A 23,216-nucleotide genomic window follows, 5' to 3' on the forward strand; every position below is an offset into this window, starting at 1 on the left:
TCTCAAAAAATAAAACATCTCTGTGAGTTCGGGGCCAGCCTGGGCTACCAAGTGAGTTCCAGGAAAGGCGCAAAGCTACACAGAGAAACCCTGTCTTGAAAAACCAATAATAATAATAATAATAATAATAATAATAATAATAAAAAATAAAACAAAAAATCCTTTATCAATTTTGTAGGCTGCCATTTGGAATAAAACACTGTTAGTAGCAGAATAGATAATGCTCCCTGGGTGAACCCACAAGTGGAGAAACACAATGGAGTTCACAGAATTCATTAAAGTTATTTAATAAAAGATCCCTATATAATAATACATTCTTTACATTAATAATTTAATGAGTATACTTCAATGTATTTTTACTTATTCTTTGAGAATTGCATAGACTGCATTTTGATCATATTCACCCCCCAACTCCAAGTAATTCACCTCAAATCTGCCCCCACATCTGTGATGCCCAACTTTGTATCTTTATTATTAAATTATGTTTTAATAACTCCAGTGGCAGACTCTTGAAGAAAGCTGACTCTCCTTCTCCCAGAAGCCATTGTTCATCCATAGGTCATCAGTCAGGAGTAGGGGTTCAAGCACCCTTCCCACTCTATGCTGCAAAGTTGACTGTCTTGATGTTGTATAAGTGACCACAGGTGCTGTGGGTCATGAGTGCAGTGGTCCTGTCATGGCCAGAAGACACTGTTTGCTCTAGTCTTCCATGACCTCTGGCTCCTACAATCTTTCTGTCTCATCTTTCATGATGGTCTTTGAGCCTTGTGGAAAGGGTATGATACAGATGTCCCATTAAATACGGCTGAAATCAGTGAAATAAACAGAAAAATATAAAGATACAGTGAAACAAAGAGTCGATTCTTTGAAAACACTAACTGCCCTTCCCTTCCCTTCCCTTCCCTTCCCTTCCCTTCCCTTCCCTTCCCTTCCCTTCCCTTCCCTTCCCTTCCCTTCCCTTCCCTTCACTTCACTTCTCTTCCCTGTGTCACAGCAGAGATTCCTGGAAAGAAACCTCAGCTTCTGGTCAGTTGAGGAAGAATCAGCAAGGAAGCAAACGTTGTGCCCCATGACATCAGCAGTCTCTTCTCTGGAATTCTACTGTATCCTGGAGAGCTCTTGGAATACCGTGATGTCACTAGTGTTGTAGCAACACCACGTGAGCTTAGGACATTAGTTCAGTGCTGTAAGTTTCACCTACAGAGATGTGGTCAAGACTGAGGCGTCTAGTTGAGAGAGACAATACACAGCATGGAGAGACCAGAGCAAGGAAGAAGGAAGCAGGCCCTAGGTCTCACTGGAAAACATGGAGAAATCTCTGGTGCTGGGAAAGACACGGTGAGTCCAGTAGGGCTGGGCAGCTTTCTGGATGTGATGGTCTTGAGCTTTCCAGAGCTAGGGCTCAAGAGCTGGGAACTTGTGGGAAGGAAAAGGCCTATCCTGTTCTGGGTTCTTACAGAGCAGACCCAGATCAAGGATCCATGATTGTTAGTTTGACAGATTTAGGAATTGACAAGGCTTTAGCTTCTTTGCTGGGTACTATCTGCTTTCACTCTGAGTGGGGAAGCGGGTACAGAGTAGTTAATGAGATTTCTGTACCATAACTGTGTCTCCCCCAACCCCTGCTACACACATACTGGAGTCCTGTAGTTATGTGCCAGTAATAATAGGGAAAGGAGAGTACCCTGGCAAAGCCTGAGGTTCTCATACTTGACATCACAGCCACTAGCAGGGCAGGAGCCACCAAGTGCTGCTGTCTTTCAAGGGCCCCTGAGGTTTCTGAGTTACCAATTGTTGATGGCTCACAGGTCTGCAGTTCAGCCTGAGAGCTGTTAGATTCAGTGGACCTGGACGGATACTGTCTCCATCCTGCCAGCTCTGGGTGTCTTGGACTATCATTAAGGACTGCTTTGTGAATCTGGTGACATTGTTCTGCCCCTTCATGGCTTCCCCATTATCATGACAGTCTGAAACATAGAGTAAAGTGAGGTAGGCATGCATACACTACCTGAGTGTGACAGTAGCAATTTTCTCCTGGTTTTTCAAAGCACTTGGCTGAGGGCTCTGAAGCTACAGTGCATTCTCTGTAGCTGTGAATAAGCCTTAGGAGGATGTCCGCTGGGTCACATTGTCTAGGGAGACAGAGGAAACCTGCTGACTTCTGAGACATCCACCTCGCTATAGAGAGATGGGAGAACTGACATCCACAGAGAGGGAGACTCAAGTCTTGTCTTTGAGAAGCTGCTAGAGCAAAGTCTCATCTGTCAGTCACTTCATGAGACTGCTTCAGTGTGTCAGGTTTGACTGAGATGAGGTAGTGTGTAGAGCAGGCACTGTCCCTTGACTTCTAGAATAGGGAATTACTGAGATGCTTAACTTTGTCTAAATTGGTTATCAGTGTGATATAACATCTGAATGGAAATGGTTCATTTGTTCTGGGGTCCACCAAGTACACTTCTGAATCCACAGTCCAGACTTCTGAAGAATTTGCAATCCAGGCTAAACATGGTGCTAGCTACTCATTTCAGGACTGCCAGGAAATTCACAAGTGTGAACTGCGGCTCTGGGAAGGGTCTAGGGCAAATGAACCCTAATAATATGTCTCCTGTGTCCTTTGCCTGCCCTTCACATGCTCCGATGAGTATTCTTTAAGCTGGCTGTGCCCATTTTGTTCCTAAGGGCATGTGCATTGTCACAGGTGGCTCCAGATCAAGAAATTAGTCTTTGTGTAGCTCTAGGTGAAGCAACATAGCAGTGACACACTACATATTCTCCCATGACTGTGACACATTTGCCCTTACATATCTGTGTCTGGCCTGCCTCTAGCCATGCATCTTTCCTCAAACTTGAGTGCAGGAATGGACGATTAATAGGAGTGTTTGCTCTTTTTGTCTCAGGGCTCACCTGGAGAACCCCAGTTCTTAGCATCTCCAGCCTGACATGTCACTAGTTGATCACACATTGGCTAATACTGTGTTGGCTGGAATTTATTGTACTGATGATTCAGGGAAATTTTTCTCACTAACTAAGGGACATTTCTTTGTTCTGACAGGACACCCATAAGCTCCCACCACACCTACATACAGTAACAGCCTTGTGGATCCTCCACAATGTGCTTGTTGACATCAGGGGACTGATCTTTCCTCTCCTCCATCCTGACCTTTATTTCTCATGTTATTTAGCAAACTTTATTTCTCATGTTATTGTTTGGGGATCTCAACAAGGGGCCAGTCATTTCCTGGGATGTGTTTTGAAGTGAGTCTTCATCTTCCCATACATGAAGTAGTGATTATACTCTAATGAAACAGAAAGAGATCTCTGGCTTTGTAAGGAGGAGGTGTTGAAGGTCTTCCCTTGTGTTTCTGGGAAGGCTCCTGGGAATGGCAACATGGTTCTGGTGAAGTGGAGAAGAGCTAGTTAGTGGATAATTGAGGTCTGCTGGAGGTGACCCTAATCATCCCTTCTATGGTGATTCTATTCTATCCTGGAGAGTCCTTGGTAATCTCTATGATGTCACTCGTGTTGTGGTAACACCAATGCCTGTGGGTTATTCATTCAGTTCTCATAGACATGTTGGCAAGACTGAGCAGGCTGCTTGGGAGAGAGAATGGAGAACATGGAGAGACCAAAGAGAGGAAGAAGGAAGCTGGCCTCAGTGTCAAACCTGGAGAAATAGATGGTTCTGTCTAAGGCACAGTGACTCCTGAGCAGAGTTAGAGAAGTGTGCTGGAGGAAGTGAACTTGAACTGAGATTTCTGGTTGTAGAGCTCAGCAGCAGGGGTTTTCTGAGTAACAATGGGCCAATCCAGCTTCTCTGGCTTTCTAAAGAGCAGACCCAGAGTCAAGAGTTTCTGATGGTTAGTTTCTGGAGAGCTATGAACTGTCCAGGCTGCAGCTGGGAATTCTTTCATTACATTCTTAGAGGCAAAGAAGGGCAGGAGGAGCAGATTGACTGCTGAGATGTCTCTCTCTGGGTAGGGTGTGGCTGCGCCTCATTCCAGTGGATTTCTTCAGTTTCCATGGGAATATGATGCCTATAGGAAGTGAAGAAACTCCCCTGGACACACAGCAGATCTTCAGATGCTTTGGTGCTGAACACATGTGATCAGGACTTGGTGCTGCTAAGCTCTAGGGACAACAGGACTTACTTGCATCACATCAGATATGACCTGACACTGTCCTCCAATTCTACTTGGCTGGGCTTGCTTAGGCCTTCCAGGACCAGAGGGCTGCAATAAGGAGGGAGGCACATGATTATCCACAGTGCTTGAGGACAGAGACAGAGCTCAGGGGCCCCAGTTTGAGGATAGCTGCCCTGCTGTTCCAAAGCTTCACTGGGTTCCTTGCATTTTCTCTTCCTTAGGCTTCATCTTGGGACTGAGCATGGACTCTCCTGGTCCTATGCCACTCTAGAATACAAGTCCATTTGTCTTTGTCTACCTGCAGGGACTACTCGGGAAGCACCATCCCAACTCTCCACCTTCACTGAGCAGGAGCAGGAGCAGGTGCAGGAAATGAAAAAACTAGAGAAACTCACCATTCGTCTACATGATATGGAATGTGAGAGAAATGAGCTGCGTGGAATCCTGGCCAATTACACAAACAAGGATTTGAACAACAGGTAGTCTTTATTCCCAGTTCTCTGCTGGCCATCATGACACCACAGAATCAAGCCCAGGTTTCCTGAGGAACAGGAGGGTGAAACACCATGGTGTCCTGCTGCCTAAACTAAATTTCATGAGTTTTTTTTGAAATGCAGAACTTGAAGCCTGGGTAGGAGTGAGATGGGGACACAGGCTTGTCTGCTTCCTCCAAATGAAAAGCAGAGCCTAAGCTTGAATCACAGTCTGGGGATAGGGACAGTAGTATGTGAGCTCTCAATATGCATTTCAAGAGGTCTTGACAGGTGTGGCTTGTGAAAGATGCTAGGTGCGGTGAGTTTGTGTTGAGTCTTTGTGCTTGACCAGCAGATGACCGTGTGCTGAAAGCTCCTGGCAGCAGCTGGAGGGGCCTGGTCCACTCATCCGTCTCAGGGTTGGCTGGAAAGCCTGGAGCTCATCACAGCTCCCCTCTGGTCTTCTTATACTCTCTGACAATGCCACATGCCAATATTTCTTGGGCATCCTGATTTCATGTGGGGGGTGTGTATGTGTGTGTGTGTGTGTGTGTGTGTGTGTGTGTGTGTGTGTGTGTTTGTGTTCCTGAGAGTCTGAGGGCATGGTCTGAGGATTTAACATAGTTTCCAGATAATGGCACTGCTGAGGCCAGGGAACCCCACTTTGAGCTCTGTGCTCACCTTGGTAGAACATTCGAATCACATGTGAAGTTTACAAAACCATCCTGAAGTTGGGGCTCCCTCCTGGAAATACTGATTGTGTGCTCTGGTCCTCCATGTAGCAATAGACACCCAGGAATGAGAATCCCTGTTCTGAAGACAGGAGAATGTCCCCATAGGTTTCTAGTGAGTCCACATATGTGACACAGACTCCTGGGAACTTCTTAGAGCGCTTATCTATAGCTCCAAGCCCACTGTGGTTGCTCATGCATCATTGGATTCCTCCCCTTAGACCTCCTGGCTGTTCTGTCCTGGAGACAGGATAGGATGTTTAATAAGCACCAGGAGGTCCCACTGTTTAAGTGCCAAGCTTTGGCATCCACTGGACTGGGGTAGTCCATGGCACAGCTTCTTTCATGTGTTCTTTTTGGCCTGTGTTCATGGGTTTTTTCCCTCCTGGGTCCATGCCCTACCACAGGCTAAATTTTGAACTCGAGATGCTTGAAATGGAACACAAGCAGGTGATGTCAGCTCTCCAGAAATTGCCCATGGAGATTAGTGATGCCTTGGACAAGTGCAAGGGGCTGATTGAGGAGACTGAATACTTTAGGTAAGTGCCTACTAGCTTGGGAGGGACTGTTTCTGCCTTTCTTGGTCCTTGACTCAAAGTGAAGGCTCTGGTTCTAGCCTGTGTGCCTCTTAGCCAGCATCCTCCCTTGTGACCCTTGGGTTTGGGCCTCTTGGACTCAGTTTTGCTAAGTGTGGAAAAACACTGAGGCCCTCCCATCGTTGTCCAGCCGTGGGAGCCCTTAGATAGGAATATCCTTTGCATCATGAAGGGGATGTCCTGAAGCCCAGGGCCTCCAGGGCTCTGGTTGGAGCTTCACAGATCTGGTTTGCCTGGGATCTGTAGAGAGAATTTATTCTGGTTAAGACTTCTGCCCTCCTTCAGAGAGTATTTGCCCTCTACCTGCTGATGCTTTCCCAAGACCATGAACAGTTAAGCACAGGTGTGGGCTGCACCCTGTTCTCAGAGGCACAGGATCCCTTTTGGTACCAGGGTTTTCAGAAGTAGTTTGAATCTCTAGGGAATTTGGTTTTTCTCTGGATTTGGCCTGCGTTTGAGTGATGCTGGCTTGGCTACTGAGAGCTCCATTCTTGGGCTGTCTGGGGGCCTCCGACTTTTCAGGGTTAGTGGCATTAGAAGTAGAGATGGCAAATGCAGCCTCTCTGAGGCTCAGCATTTCTTTCTTTGGTGGTTCAGTTACCTCCATGGCCGGTTCCTACGAGAGTGCAATCCCCTAAAGAAGAGTGTACGTGTGTTGAGGATCCAGAACACACAGCTGTGGAAAGAGCAGATTGAACTGCAAAAGACCTGTGAGGAGGTGAAGAAGCTCTTGAAGGAGGCCCATGAGAAGATCTGTGACCCCTGTGCTGAGCAGCAGCAGGTAGGCTGAGGCAGTAGGGGCAGGCTGCCCAACTGTCCAACCATAAACATAGAGACTCCCATGTAACCATCCACCATCCATCCAGAATCCCAACTCCATACCATCCAATTGTTTGTTTCTGTGATCATTCACAAGTCTCTCTGTAGAGTTAGTCTCTTTCAAGATACTGGAAGATTGGCAAACAAACCCTCCTGCTCTGCTAGAAGCTGCAGTACATTCAGAGAGATGGGTCAGTCAGCTATAACACATCTACATGATATTATATTAGAATCTGTTAGGCAGACAGCTACTTGGAGAATATCACAGAGCTCTCATTGGTTAGGTCAGTGGCCTGTGGCTCATTTGCTTTGCAGATGTCATGTGAGATCACAGGTAGGAAACAGTTTGTAAGAATTAGAGCCCAGGGCCAGTGCAAAGTGAGTAGTTCTCATTTTGGGGTCAATTTTGGGGTGGCATGTGGTCTTCTCCTTTCTTCCTACATCCCAATGTGCTCTCTTCCCTTAGCTTAACTCTTGGTTCATACTGTCAGAGGCCTGAGTATCAGCTTGTCAGCCTGTTTTCTGTGGGTGGTGCTGGACAGTTCTCCCCTCCTGGAGTTTCCAGTCTGGAGCTGACTGGATGACCATAGATGTGGGAGGACTTTGACAGCCTGAGGGTTGGAGTGACTGATTTGAGGCTTCAAGAGAACATTTTCTCCAATCACTTCAACATTGTTTGACTAAGCTGTGTGCTCTCCTCTAGGCATTTTTAGTTCCCAAGTGACGGATAGCTGTGTTGTAAGTCTCTGCTGAAACATGTGATGTGCATAGTCTAAATTCAATTGTTCACTCAATACGATGTACCCTTCCTTGTTTTCTGCTCACTTTTGATTTCTGTGGTTGGTGTGTGATCTATGCAGGCATGTGTAAATGTGTGCATATGTGTGTGTTCAGAGGCTACATAATGAAATCCTATGTTGTCATCTGTTGCTCACTCTTGTTCCATTGAGCCCAGGTCATTCAATGAACCTAAAAATTTCTGTTTGGGCCATTCTGGCTGGCCAGCACTCTGGCTCCCCTCTTCCCCAGGGGGACCTTTTGTCTTGTGTCATGTAATTGTAGTAAGTTTAAATTGCTTTCTGTTGTGTTTATACACTTTTATTGCTTTGATATACATGTGTTTTTAATAAATAACAAAAATCAAACAATACAGCTATTTTAAACATAAATTTAGACTTCTTCCTTTTCACTACACAAAGCTAACACAACAGGAAGTGTCTGCTTTGTCTCATTGGCTTCACAACACGGAATCCCACAGTGCATCTCTTTACTGACATTGTGTTGCTGACTATATCATGTGCATGGCTGTGTCTTAGAACAGATTCCCTCTCATAGCTGTGTGGAGTGCTGTGTTCCTGAAAAGCACTGCAGGTGATGTCACTGGCCTCCTTCTGAGTGACAGTGGGGTGAATTTGTATCATATGCACTGTAATCTGTTGACAACTTCCTGGGTGTTGACCATGGGTCACTCTCTTTCACTTGAGCTATCCAGGTCTTCTTGGAGGAGCTAGGGTAAGTTTAGTGAAGAGATTATGATGGATTAAGTTGCAACCTGTGGGATCAATGAGTCTTGGCATGTATAAAGTTCATGGAAGGAAAAGAGTGCAGGGCAGGGTAGCAGAGGCTAGCTGAATCTAAGAGCCTTGTACACAGCAGGGAAGACCCATGACCTCCCCCAGAGCAGAAAAGCTGCTACAAGGCAGCAGTCCTCTCTTGGCCATATGTTCAGGAGTGTGTGTGTGTGTGTGTGTGTGTGTGTGTGTGTGTGTGTGTGTGTATCTGTGTTTGCATTTCTGTCCAACTGTGAGGGTGAACCTCTGTGTGTGTGTGAATTCTGGCTGTTCTTTCTACAGTAGTGTTCCTTTATGTTTGTGTTTATGACCTTGTGTGGGTTAATGGGTGTTTCTGTGCCCATGTTTCCTGTATGTGTAGGGGTAAGTGCTTGTGTGTGTTGGGAGTATGGGTGCTTATGAGTGCAAGTATGTGCTTCTGTGTGTGAATGTGTAAACTTGTGTGTGTGTGTGTGTGTGTGTGTGTGTATTTCTCCAAACTTATTCATGAAGCATCTTTAATGATGATGGAGACCCAACATTATTGAGAATGTACTGTGCCCACACACTTGGCATCTATCAAATTCTGTATTCTTTTGCCCATCTTTCTACATGTCCACGTTGCTCTCTAGAATGAAAGGATAGAAAAACTGCTGTAATTCAGTGGTATTCAGTATATGTAGAGTCAAAAACTTTTATCTGCAAGGAAATCCTTGGAGCAAACCAAAGGAACTTGGTACAGGAAATTGAGGCCATTGTGTCTTTGAGGCAGGATTGGCTGGCTGAGAGTTTGTGTCCCTTCTCTGCCCGGGGTGAATGGTGACTGCATACTCAATGGTCTGTGGCTTACTTTGTCTTCTCTGTGCCCTGTCTTGTCCTCATCTACATTGCCTGCTACCACTTTCTTTCCACTTTTGCCTAACCTTGGCTCAGTTTACCTTGGCTGTGGAGCTTGGACTGGATGTTATTGGTTGAGAGAGTCTGACTTGCAGTGTGCATCTTTCTGCATCCAAGTCCAGCAGAAGTCCCCTAGCCACGCTGAGGTGTGAGAAGGGGGCTGTCTCAGCACACCCAACTTAGGCTCATGATGGTCTGAAGCAGTCACCATGTGCTGTGCCTGCAGCACTCAGTAACTGCTTTTCTTCAGAGTTGTTCATTCTGAGTTAAAAACTGCCTCATGAGGGCTGGGAGAAATGAGGACCCTCAGACATTGCTGGTCATATAAAATGATATAGCGCAGTGAGAAGCCACAAACAATTCTTCAGAAGGTTGAACTGCAATCCCCAGGTGACACACTGATCTAGAACATGAAGTAGATGTCCCTAGAGAAGCTAGAGGGCAGCAGAGTTTTAGCAGTGTTCCTCAGAGTAGCCTCTAGTAGAAACTATCTAGACGTCCATTATTGGAAGAGTGTAGTACAGTGTGGTTGAGCGCTTCCATGGAATATCATTTGACTCTGATTTAGTCAGCCTTTTGTTACTCATACAAACTTCTGAAATGATCACCTTACAGGGAGGAACTGTTCCTTTTGCATCCTGGTTGTGGAGATTTTCTAGTTTCCTGAGCTCATTGCTTTGGGTCTGAAGTGAGGCAGCCTGTGGTAAAGGGAGATTCTCTTAGAGGAATTTGCTCACCTTGAGGGCAACTGGGAAGCACTGAACAAGACCAGTGGTCTGGTCCACCACCATGCAGTGGTCCTCTGCTGGGGTTAATTCCTATACTGTACACCTTGGGGAACTTCCTAAGCAAGGTTGGCTAATGGGCCAGGACCACAGAGGTCTACCTGCCTGTGCATTAGGTTACAGGACAGGCAATTCAGTGTCTGAACTGCCTATCTCTCATACTCACTGTGTTTGTTTCTCATCCAACAAAAGTTAATCTTCTTCTCAATAGTATTTCTGGAGATTGCTCTTTATATTAGCATTAGCTGGGAAAATGAACATGTTAGTTCATTACAGTGTGCTTATATGTGTGCATACATGTACGTGTGTGCTTTCATGACTTTATGTGTGTCCATGTGAGTGAGCAAAAGTCCACTGAGAACACAATCTTCTAATGCACAGGAGCAGGAAAACCTGGAGGAAAGACTGAAGGACCTGCTGAAGCAGAAGGAGCTGGTCACCCAGCAAAGGGACTTGGCAGAAAAGCTGCAACATCACTTCAGTGTCTCTGAGATGAGGTGAGAGCCCAGGCTGGGAGGAGTGGTTAGAACGTTGTAGGTCACCTGCCCTGGATCTCTGTCCTTTTGGGATTCTCCCCATCTGGATGGCTCTCAGCCACAGCCACGGAAAGACCACCTCAGGGTATTGTGCTAGCCCAGTTCACAAGAACTACTCCAGGAAACACTATGTTTGATCTTTAATGTTTCTGGGGAATGTGTACCCCTTATTCCCTCCTGAGCTCTCTGGTATCTTCTCAGTGTCCCCTGTGTCGCCACATAAATCTCGCTATGGTAGTCCTCAGTCTAGCAGGAGGCGGGATACTTCTGGAGGACAGGGTGTGTTCCTGTCACTTTATTTTCCTTTTAGAACATCACCTTTACAGAAAAGTTTCTATTTTGGACAGATCTGCATGCAGCACACTCTTGCTGATTACAGGCTCTCTGCAGTATGCATCTGTCTCCTGTGAAAAGATTTTACTGGACATAAGATTATTTAGGGGTTGAGGTGTTGAACTCAGGCAGGTTTCTGTGCAGTAGGAATAATCAGAACCTTCACTACTTTTATTTTGTAGGCTTCTAGAGGGTCTACATTCCGTTTCCCAGGTTGCTCATTCACCTGGTATCTAATCAGGGCCATGTACATCTGCCCTGAACTGTTTATCAGACACTGTTATTTTTTCTCACAACAATGTATCTAGAGAACTGGAAAAACATGCTGAATTTCTTGCCCAGCACAGTGTAGTTCTCAGTTCATTTTCTAGTAGATTTTAGCTGAGAATAAAACCCAGACCCAGGTATAAGCTGACATTTCTCTGCTAGGAAATGCAGGGAATGACCTCAGCTGAAAGGTCACACTGGACTGTCCAGCTGACTAGAGCTGGTTCAGGCTCAACAGCTGAAATAACAGGTCCCCACCAGGCCTGTCCCTAACTGCCTTCCTCCTCTAGGTCAGAAAATCTGCACCACAAGCTGGAACATGTCACAGCCCAGGATGAGAGCCTCCTGCAGACAGAGCTGCTGCAGCAGGAGCAGGAAGTATCACAGGCAAGTGAGCCACCACTGCATTCCAACCCCTGCAACCATGGCATTCATGGGGACTGGGGGCTCTTGACATTGGCTTCCAGTGTGAATAGACCCTGATTTTGTCTAGCCTGTGGCCCAGGCAGGCTGCTTCTGGGCCTGATTGCCTTTCCTTCTCTCACAGCAGCTATGAGAGAACTGAGGAGGCCAAAGAAGCCACAGACATCATGAACCCATCGTGTTCTCCACCCTTGGACCGAAGCCTCCTCAGAAGAAGACATCCTATGAGATTCCAAGGAAGCATGGCTATACTTGCTTTGAAAATGCTTTTTACAATTGTGACTGCCTTCCTACCATGTTTCCAAGGCCAGCCCCAGGCTGTTGGTCTGTGCTTCAAAGTCTGTTGCATGATTAACCTAATCTTATTATTTTAATTAAGCAAGCTGCTTAGCTTAACTTTTTTTGTTTGATTGTTTTGTTGGGTTTTGTTTGGCTTGGGTTTTTTGGTTTTCTTTGTTATGGTTTGAGGTTTTGAATTCATTTGTTCTTTCTTTTGTTCTTGTTGTTTGGTATTTTGATAAGGCTGTTTACTGTTTATATTGTGCTCCTTTTAAGGCACTATTGAGTAAAATGACTGTATTTTTTATGTAAATAAAAATGTGATTTCCCATTCTGAACTCTTAAGACTGATTTCTCTGGTCAGTATTGCTCTGGGCTCAAAGTTTATCTAGCTGTGTCCCAGCCAAACTGCTTTAGGTATGATAGCCTTTCCTACACTGACAGCAGCTCTTGAGGGACAACAGAGGAAGCCATAGAAGCCGCAGTCAGCTTGATCGTGCAACATTCTCCACCCTAGGGTCAAGGCCCCCTCAGAGGAAGACACCCCTTTCAGCTGTGATCTCACCAGTGAGACAGACACCAGCTGACCTCCAGGTGGTCCAGCCCCATCACATCCATGGTCTGTTGACTCAGTACTCCTGAAGAAAAGAAAGCATCACAAATGAGCTTGAGACACAGAAAACCTGAGAGAAGAGTTACTGCGAACCCTGACATTCAACAGAATGTGTTCCTTGTGAAGGATCCAATAATGTGAAGGGTAGAGATGTTGGTGAGCAAGACTTTTTCTGTCAGTTTAATGTCCATGATTTGGCAAGCTCACTGAGTCCTTAGCCCTCCTCATGTGGTGGGAAATCCATCACGGAAGACTATCTTGATGTCAAGTTGTTCTAAACACACAGTTTCCAACTCTTCACTCTTAATATCAGCTTCTAGGTCATGTGTGATGTTTCACTCTTATAGCTCCAGAACCATGTGTAACTTCAGAACTTCAGTGTGCCCAGCTTGGCTTACATAGTGAGTTCCCAGCCAGGCCAGGGATACACAGGGCTTTGGATGTGGATGGTGTTTCCAACTCTGTGTATACCCATTGCATGATAGAAAAAGTATCCATACTGTTCTTTCTGGACATAACTTTAGCTATCCCTAAACTATAGTATTCTGTATACACATTTTATGAAATGATCCTGTGAACCCTATTAATGAGAAACACACCAGTACTGCTCTAATGCCTCTCAGGAAATCCAAACATTTACTAAGGGAGTATGCAAAAACTCCAAGTCCTGCTTGCCATCCGGGCCATGGTGATGTCTCTGCCTGGGCATCCAAGGACCATATTTTGTCCATGGCCCTGACACAGCTGTGAGCCTCTGTGTTGATATCTGTGACTCCTGTTACCACTGAGGGCTCTGCAGCCACCTTCAGTCTGGGCACCACCTGTGACTATGGTACTGTCAAAGGATATGATCCCACAGGGGCAGTGTGCGTGTTTTAGAGGACTGTGCTGCCACACAGGACCATAGTGACATCTGTGCCAGGAAGCTTGCAAGGGCCACATCTGAGTCCTTGTCTCTGCTGAAACCAGGTCTGCATTGATGTCCCAGGCTCCTAATGCCATCAAAGACATTGCAAATTCCTGGGATCTTGGCAGCCACATGGTCATATCTGGGGCCTGCTGATCAGTCCATGCTGTTCTGAGTGACCTGCATTGCCAACCAGGGCCATGGAGACATGCAGACTCAGGATGCAGCCTAGGATCATGTCTAGGTCCATGTTGCAAATGCAACCTGGTTCTATGTTCATTTCCATGGCCTGTGTTGTCAACCAAGAGATACACAGAAGTAGTTAGTGTTTGAGTAGCCACTTAAGATCATGTTAATGTTCTAGGGCTGTACTTCTTCCAGGGCCATACAGCTCTCAGTGGCCTGTGCTGCCACCAGGGGCCATGGTGTCCTCTAGGCCTAGACTGCTGCTAAGGGCCATGTCTGGAACCTGTACCCTGCCACAGCTTCAGTTTATGTTGGTGTCAGTGGCTCCTGTTGCCATTGAAGACAGGATAGGGATTCAAAAAGTTAACCCTACCCCTCATAGGCTGCAGCACTAGAGAGAAATGGATCTGCCCCTCATTAACGGCAGCACTTGGAGAGTGGGTCCTGCACCTGGACTGAGCAGCATGTAGAGCTGTCCTTGTTAGTGGTGATGCAGGAGAGCTGGCCCTGAGGGTGTGAGAGCAGAAGAGCTGACTCTGCTCCCCTCTTTCTGACCTGTGTTGTCAAGGGTGAGGGAAAGATGCCTGCCCCACCTGAGCACATGCTATCTGAAGCTGGTGGGAGAGTTGGCCTCTGGGGCCTGAGAACAGAAGAGCTGGGTCTGTCCCTGACCATCTGCAACAATTGGGAAAATTGGCCCAGCATCTTACCAGTTCAAACAGCAGAGCTGGTTCTTGTGGTCTGAGTGTGCGTGACCCAGATGTGAGGGCATAAAAGGAGGAGAATTGGGCTCTGTTCCTTCTGCCTGCTGCATTTGGTGAATTAGCTGGGGCAGATTGGAGAGCTTGCTCAGGTGGTGAAGATGAGGGAAAGCGGTGGGATCACTAACCCAGCTACCACCCAGGTTCAGAACAACGGCTACAAGTCATCCCACCCTAACACCCTCTTCATCTACGAACTGCAGGAGCACGTGAAAAGCCCAGATCTGCAGATCAGAGCTGCAGGATCTCCATGACACAGACATCAATTCTATAAAAGAGGAGTCCCAGTGAGGGTGGATTATTGACAGTATAGGAGAAGTCAGAGGCCAGAACACTTACAAGAAAAGATGTATAGACTAAAAGATGTACTGTGTGACTCAATGGATCACACTACATATTCCTCAGCAAGATTGTTGTTTGTTTTCTTTTGGTTTTGGATTTTGCATTTTTCTTTATATTATTTTATTTTAGATTGGAGATACCAAGGGCACAGCACAGATGCAAGGGAACAGGTAGTTGGAAGAGTGGGATTGAGATGCATGATGTGAAACCAAGAGAGAATCAATAAAACATTAAAAAATCACAAATTAAAAAACCAGAGCTATCTGCCTCTGATTTTCTTGAAATATAGCTTGTGTGATAACCAAATAATAGACATATTGAATACAAAGATAAGTGATCTTTTTCTTTTTTTGCTGCTGTAGGCCTTAATGGTGCATTACTGCAATCTTTTTTTCAGATTTCTTTGTTTTATTTACATGTATTGGCTTTATGCCTGCTGAAGGGCTGTACTCTACATGCATGCAATTCCACCAGAGACCAGAAGAGGGCATCAAATTCCTCTTGAAACTGGAGGATGCTTTTTAGCTGCTCTGTTTTTTCTTTGGGGAAGAAACAATTACTCAAAGTAAAGGAGCCATCTCTTCAGTTCCTACACTTGGCTTTTTTCTTTCTAGCCACGTGTGCTGTATTAGTTGGAATGAATCAGCACAAACCAAAGAGAAAGTTCAGGAGTTCTGTAGGGACAAATATATGATGTAGGCATGGTGGTAATTGTCTTAGGATGCCATGCATCCATGCAAGGTGTTCATGGGTTCAGGATCCTGCTCCAGCATCACTTATTATCAGCGTTGGAGCAGATCTCTCACATCTCACATTGGATGACAATAAAGATTAGGGTCATCTGATGAAATGCAGAAATGAGAAGACATCCTGGTGGTGTAGGTGTGGTTAGGAGTCCCTCTTGACACTCCAGCTAAGTGTTGGGAGGAAGCTTCAGAAGAGCCAGAGGGGATGAAGCCTGCAGAAAAGCCATGTGCCTCTGATGGAGAGCACGCCTGTGGAAGGCTAGGAAGGGAGATGGATGGTTGATGCTGCTCTTTTCCCACAACTGATCCCACTGTGTACTGATGAAGAGGGTTTTTCCAGATGAGTTCTGTATTCTTGTGAAGCTCCCCTGAACCTGATCTGACGTCTGAGACTGAATCAGAGAGTTAATGTGTGGAGGAAATAATCCTGTGGAGTCCCAAAATGGTGCTGTCAAACAAGGGTAGAAATAATCTACTCTTCATGAATAAAGAACATATATACACACAGAACATATATATACATATATATGTGTATGTGTATATATATATATATATATATATACACACATATATATATATATAAAGCTCATTCAATTCCATGGATGATGTGTTCAGCTGGACAATTGGCTCAGTGGGCAAAATCACTTGCTGCCAGGCTTATGGGCCTTAGTTCCTTCCCTGGGACCCACATGATTGAAGGAGACAACAAACCTCTGACAAATTGTCCTCTGATCTTCATGTGGGTCGGGAGCCTGGTCATGGCCCACAAAAGCTAAGACATGGGGATTTGTGTCCATTCCTCACTTATCCTTGAATCTCTCCATCTGAGGCACTCATTTAATTGTATTACTCTGCATTCCATTTGAGAGAAGTGGAATTTTTGCTATTTTACTCTCATTACTGAGATGTTATAGGAGAAAAGAAGGCCAACACCAAAGCATCACCAGAAGAATGGTTAAGGGAAGGTGGCCATTGGGAATCTGTGACATCGCTGAGACACAAACTGCTCTAGGATGTCTTCTCTATATGCCTGGTGTATTAGTCAGGGCTCTCTCGAGTAATAGAAGTTATAAACTGAATCTCTCTATATCTAGAAAAGCAATATGTTAGAATGACTTCCAGGCTGTGGTCCAGACTATACAAGGATGGCTATGATGGAAAGTCTAGGAATCCAGTAGCTGCTCAGTCCACAAGACAAGAAGTCTTAGTTTTCTGCAGTCTATGATGTAATCTTAAAGAAGTAGGTTCTAACTCCAGTGAAGGAATGGATGTGCTCACAAGGCAAGAGCAAGCAGAGTAAGAGTAAATCTTCCTTCTTCCATTTCATTATACAACCTTCCAGCAGAAGGAGTGGTCCAGATTACATCTGGGCTAAAGTCTGAATTAAAGGTGTGACTTCCTACCCCAAAGAGCAGGATTAGAAGTAGATCCTCCTACTTCAAATGAAATCTCCCATAGATGTGCTCTATATATTTTGATTTTGGTTATTATCATATGTACTCTCATGGACAACCAAGAATAGCCATCATGGTTGTATTTCCCTCTACACTAATATTCTTGAACAAATGGCTCCCTTAGAGAGTGAAAGGAAGGAGTGACAATAATCATAAGTTACATCTGGTTCAGCTGTAGATCCCATGGTCATGATGACTTTATTGGCTCCTTATGGCCATGCATGGCTGAAACAGGACTAAACACCCATCTCTGGTACTTGGGAACAAGGGATCAGCTGGAAATCCAGTTTCTATACAATAGGAGATTAGACATTGAAATAAGTATGATGTCCCTTTTAGTAACTGTGGTGGAAAGGGGCCCAGGAGTGAGAAATGTGTCTTCTTTAGAAAGAGGAAGAAAGGCCCAACACAGCAAACACACTGCAGCATTCAGAAAGAGTGGGGTTACTAGGGCACGTGTTTTGGACTTTAAATCCTCCAGACACATTCTTGCTCACTCCATTCATCCTGAAAAGGAAAGACAAATGAAAAAAGACCACAAAAAGCCAAAATTCCCTCTTAACACAAGAGGGCCAGAAAAGACTTCTGTGGAGTCTTCATTCTATACAACAGCTAGAAGACTCCAGTTGCTTTCAAAGAAAACAATGATTTATTAGGATTTGAAGTTTACTGGTGATCAAAGAGGCAGGATCTGGAAGCAGCAGCACCAGGAACCACATAATAGTCCAGAGCTAAATCTTATTACAGAGCTCCCATTGACACTACCATGATGAGCAAGGGCACTGCAGTGTGTGTCCCCAAGAATACTGGCTTTAGACAATGTTCCTTGTGCTGCTTCAGAAGATTGCAACATCTACAGATCTGAAAATGAGATGCAGCCTTCCCCAAGTCATCAAGCAGAATGGACTCCTCCATTTCTCTAGAACATAAGCTCTGGCATCCAGTTGATGATTCAGGCTTGTATTTGGGACCTGGTCTCTGCAGTAAGGGTTAGGGCTTCTCAATCTTCCATCAAAACACTGTGAGGATGGACAAAGGTGTTGTCAGCCAACATCCTCTCCCCATGTTCATCCTGCAGCCTCCAGAAGGGATTTCAATAGTCAAATTTATCAACTTTTCCTTTGTGGCTCGGGCTTATGTTCACTCAATATCTTAAATATTTCATTTTCTGACATAAATCCTTTTAAATTTTCTTTCTACAATTGCAGTTTAACTTTGGACATAGAATTTTATTCATCAATGATCAAGTTTTTTTGCAGCAAACTGAGGCTTATGTTTTCTCCTTTATGGCTTGCTATGATGGCTACTATTGGAAGTCTACTTGACATGTAGTTGAGGAACTTACACCATCAGAATGGCTTGCAGCATGCTTTTTTGACATTTTCTTGATTGTTATTTGATTTTGGAAGGCTCAGCCCTCTGGGTAGGTCTATCCCTAGACAAGAGAGCCTAGGCCATAGAGGAAAGGTAGCTGACCAGAGCAATGGGCAATGTTCCTCTGTGGTTTCAAGCCCCTGCCTTGTGATCTTGCCGTGGCTTTCTTTGAGGATGGACTGTAACCTGTGAGGTGGTGTGGGACTTCAGTCCTTGTAATTCTCCTGTATTTGTTATTGAAAATGGAGAATGCTGACACATCTGAGAGCCATAAATAAAATAATTCAATCAATGGGCTCTCTACAGCCTGGAATGCCTTTGCCTTCTCTGTTACCTAAAGAATGGCCTGTTATACTATTGTCTTAAAAAAACTGTTCCTTCACTATACCTCTACAAGAAAAGGATAGGGAAAAGTTTGCCTCCATGGTATGTACTTATAATTCTTCTTAGGTTTTTAAGAGATAGCAATAGAAGATATCTCCGACCGGGAATGTTAAAAGGTCTACTCTGTGCCAATAATTTGTTCTAAAACCGTTGGAAATAATTCATGTACAATTTCCACAATCTATAATATACCATTATATTGACAAGATGTTTTCCTTTGAAAATACAAACATAAATTTATTTGTTATACTTTCCCCTTAGTAAGTCTCATCATCCACAGCAAAAGAGCCAACTTGTTTGATATGCAATAACAACAAACAATCATTGTAATAAATTATCTGGATTGATAGATTAACAAACATTTGAAAGTATACAACTTTCCTCTCCCTTGCTCATTTTCATATATCATGTTATTCTAAGACAACTTCTGATAGACTACAATTCACTACATATTAATTGTTAATCTTAATTTAATGCTGTTTAAATTTAAATAAATGATTTACTTCTGAAGTTGATCCTTGATAATGGATTGAGACAGTCAATGAAGCTGACCACCTCCTTGAGTTACACTAATTTTGCTTGAAAGACCCATCTTTCTGCTGCATACAAGAAACACACCTCAAATTCAAAGACAGACACCGCCTCAGAATAAAAGGCTGGGAAAAGACATTCCAATCAAATGATCTTAAGAAGCAAGCGGGTGTAGCCATCCTGATATGCAGCAAAATAGACTTCAAACTAAAATCAATCAAAAGAGATCAAGAAGGGCATTACATACTCATCACAGGAAAGATCCACCAAGATGAAGTTTCAATTCTGAACATTTATGCCCCAAACACAAGGGCACCCACATATGTACAAGAAACATTACTAAAGCTTAAACCACATATAAAACCCCACACATTAATAGTGGGAGACTTCAACACCCCACTTTCACCACTGGACAGATCAGCCAAATTGAAACTTAACAGAGAAATAAAAGACTTCACTGATGTTATGACTCAAATGGACTTAATCGATGTCTACAGAACATTCCATCCTAACAAAAAAGAATATACCTTCTTCTCAGCACCCCATGGAACTTTCTCTAAAATCGACCACATAATTGGCCATAAAGCAAATCTCAACAGATACAACACAATTGGAATAACCTCCTGCATTCTATCAGAACACCATGGTGTAAAGGTAGATTTCAATAACAACAAAAACTACAGAAAACCTACAAACCCATGGAAACTGAATAATGCTCAACTAAATCACCAATGGGTTAAGGAAGAAATTAAGAAAGAAATTAAAGACTTCCTAGAGATCAATGAAAATGAAGATACCACATACCCAAACTTACGGGACACTATAAAAGCACTGCTAAGAGGGAAATTCATAGCACTAAAGGCCCACATAAAGAAGTTGGAGAAATCTCACACTAGTAACTTAACAGCACACCTGAAAGCTCTAGAACAAGAAGAAGCAAAGTCACCCAGGAAGAATAGATGCTAGGAAATTATCAAATTGAGAGCTGAAATCAATAAAATAGAAACAAAGAGAACAACACAAAAAATTAATGAAACAAAGAGCTGGTTCTTTGAGAAAATCAACAAGATAGACAAGCCCTTATCGAAACTAACCAAAGGCAGAGAGAGAGAGCATCCAAATGAACATAATCAGAAATGAAAAGGGGGACATAACAAGAGACAATGAGGAAATCCAGTGAATCATCAGGTCATACTTCAAAAACCTCTACTCCACAAAACTGGAAAATCTAAAAAAAATGGATAATTGTCTGGATAGGTACCACATACCTAAGTTAAATCAAGACCAGGTAAACTATTTAAATAGTCCAATAACCCCTAAGGAAACAGAATAAGTGATTCTATTAAAAGTCTCCCAAGCAATAAAAGGACAGGACCAGATGGTTTCAGTGCAGAATTCTACTAGATCTTCAAAGAAGAGTTAATGCCAATACTCTTTAAATTGTTCCACACAAGAGAAACAGAAGGAACATTACTAAACTCCTTCTATGAGGCTACAATTATCCTGATTCCTAAACCAAACAAAGATGCAACAAAGAAAGAGAACTACAGACCAATCTTCCTCATGAACATTGATGCAAAAATACTCAATAAAATACTGGCAAACAGACTCCAAGAACACATCAAAACAATTATCCACCATAATCAAGTAGGCTTCATTCCAGGGATGCAAGTGTGGTTCAACATACGAACATCCGTCAATGTAATACACCATATAAACAAACTCAAAGAAAAAAACCCCACATGATCATCTCACTACATGCAGAAAAGATATTTGACAAAATCCAACACCCCTTCATGATAAAGGTCTTGGAGTGATCAGGAATACAGGGAACATAACTAAACATAATAAAGGCAATTTACAGCAAGCCAACAGCAAACATCAAATTAAATGGAGAGAAACTTAAAGCGATTCCACTAAAATCAGGAACAAGGCAAGTCTGTCCACTCTCCCCATACTTATTCAATATAGTCCTTGAAGTTATAGCCAGAGCAATAAGACAACATCAGGAGATTAAGGGGATACAAATTGGAAAGGAAGAAGTCAAGCTTTCCCTATTTGCAGATGACATGATAGTATACTTGAGTGACCCCAAATATTCAACCAAGGAACTGATACAGCTTATAAACATCTTCAGCAACATAGCAGGGTACAAGATCAACTCAAAAAAATCAGTAGCCCTCCTATATACAATTGACAAACAGGCTGAGAAGGAAATCAGAGATACGTCACCCTTTACAATAGCCACAAATGATACAAAATACCTTGGGGTAACAATAACTAAGCAAGTGAAGGACATATATGACAAGAACTTTAAGTCCCTGAAAAAAGAAATTGAAGAAGATGTCAGAAAATGGAAAGATCTCCCATGCATATGGATAGGCAGGATTAACATAGTAAAAATGGCAATCTTACCAAAAGCAATCTACAGATTCAATGCAATCCCCATCAAAATACCAACACAATTCTTCACAGACCTGGAAAGAATAATACTCAACTTCATATGGAAAAACAAAAAACCCAGGATAGCCAAAAGAATCCTGTGCAATAAAACAACCTCTGGAGGCATCAAAATCCCTGACCTCAAAGTCTACTATAGAGTTACAGTAATAAAAACTAGCTTGGTACTGGCATAAAAACTGACATGTGGATGAATGGAATCGCATTGAAGACCCTGACATTAATTCGCACACCTATGAACATATAATTTTTGACAAAGAAGCCAAAAATGAACAATGGAAAAAATAAAGCATCTTCAACAAATGGTGCTGGCATAACTGGATATCAACATGTAGAGGCTGCAAATAGATCCATATCTGTCACAGTGCACAAAACTTAAGTCAAGTGGATCAAAGACCTCAACATAAATCCAGCTACTCTGAACCTGATAGAAGAGAAAGTAGGAAGTAGTCTTGAACGCATTGGCATAGGAGATCACTTCCTAAATAGAACACCAGTAGCTCAGACACTGAGAGAAACAATCAATCAATGGGACGGACCTCTTGAAACTGAGAAGGTTTTGTAGAGCAAAGGATACAGTCAACAAGGCAAAGCGACAGCCTACAGAATGGGAAAAGGTCTTCACCAACCCCACATCTGACAGAGGGCTGATATCCAGAATATATAAAGAACTCAAGAAATTAGACATCAAAATGCCCAACATTCCAATTAAGAAATGGGCTATAGAACTAAACAGAGAATTCTCAACAGAGGAAGCTCAAATGACTGAAAGACATTTAAGGAATTGCTCAACATCCCTAATTATCAGGGAAATGTAAATCAAAACGACTCTGAGATACCATCTTGCACCTGTCAGAATGGTTAAGATCAAAAACACTGAAGACAGCTTATGCTGGAGAGGATGTGGAGCTAGGGGAACTCTCCTCCACTGCTGGTGGGAATGCAAGCTTGGACAACCACTTTGGAAATCAATATGGTGCTTTCTCAGAAAATTGAGACTCAGTCTTCCCCAAGACCCAGCAATACCACTCTTGGGCATATACCCAAGGAATGCTCAATTATACCACAAGGGCACTTGCTCAGCTTTGTTCGTATCAGCCTTGTTTGTAATAGCCAGAACCTGGAGACAACCTAGATGCCCTTCAACTGAAGAATGGATAAATAAAATGTGGTACATATATACAATGGAATACTACTCAGCAGAGAAAAACAATGACATCATGAGGTTTGCAGCTAAATGGATGGATGTAGAAAAAAATCATCCTGAGTGAGGTAACCCAGACACAGAAAGACAAACATGATATGTACTCACTCCTAGGAGTATACTAGATGTAAAACAAAGGTGACTAGACTGCTACTCACAACTCCAGGGAGGTTACCTAGAAAACAGGACTCTAAGAAAGACAGAGGGATCGCCCAATGACAGAGAAATGGATGAGATCTACATGAACAACCTGGACGTGATTGGGGGTAATGAAGGGCAAGGTTCTAGGGAAAGAGAACTTTGGGGAGTGGGAGATCTCAGCTGGATTAAGAACAGAGAGGGAGAACAAGAAATAAGAGATCATGATGAATGAAGACCACATGAGAGTATGAAGAAGCAAAGTGCTAGAGAGGTCTACAGAAA

The 23,216-nt window shown here is 43.6% G+C and overlaps 1 protein-coding gene across 1 annotated transcript; it reads left to right on the top strand.

Annotated features, from left to right (window-relative positions):
• Nucleotides 1-1,139: 1,139 nt before the first annotated feature.
• Nucleotides 1,140-14,552, top strand: LOC131919053 (disks large homolog 5-like). Its single transcript, XM_059273111.1, has 7 exons — nucleotides 1,140-1,338; nucleotides 4,447-4,621; nucleotides 5,754-5,885; nucleotides 6,540-6,723; nucleotides 10,375-10,490; nucleotides 11,420-11,597; nucleotides 14,364-14,552. The coding sequence occupies exons 1-7, from the start codon at nucleotides 1,206-1,208 to the stop codon at nucleotides 14,550-14,552; spliced, it is 1,107 nt and encodes a 368-aa protein (XP_059129094.1). The 5' UTR covers nucleotides 1,140-1,205.
• The last annotated feature ends 8,664 nt before the right edge of the window (nucleotides 14,553-23,216 follow it).

Source organism: Peromyscus eremicus, chromosome 9, assembly GCF_949786415.1.
Source record: "Peromyscus eremicus chromosome 9, PerEre_H2_v1, whole genome shotgun sequence".
Lineage (NCBI taxonomy): Eukaryota > Metazoa > Chordata > Mammalia > Rodentia > Cricetidae > Peromyscus > Peromyscus eremicus.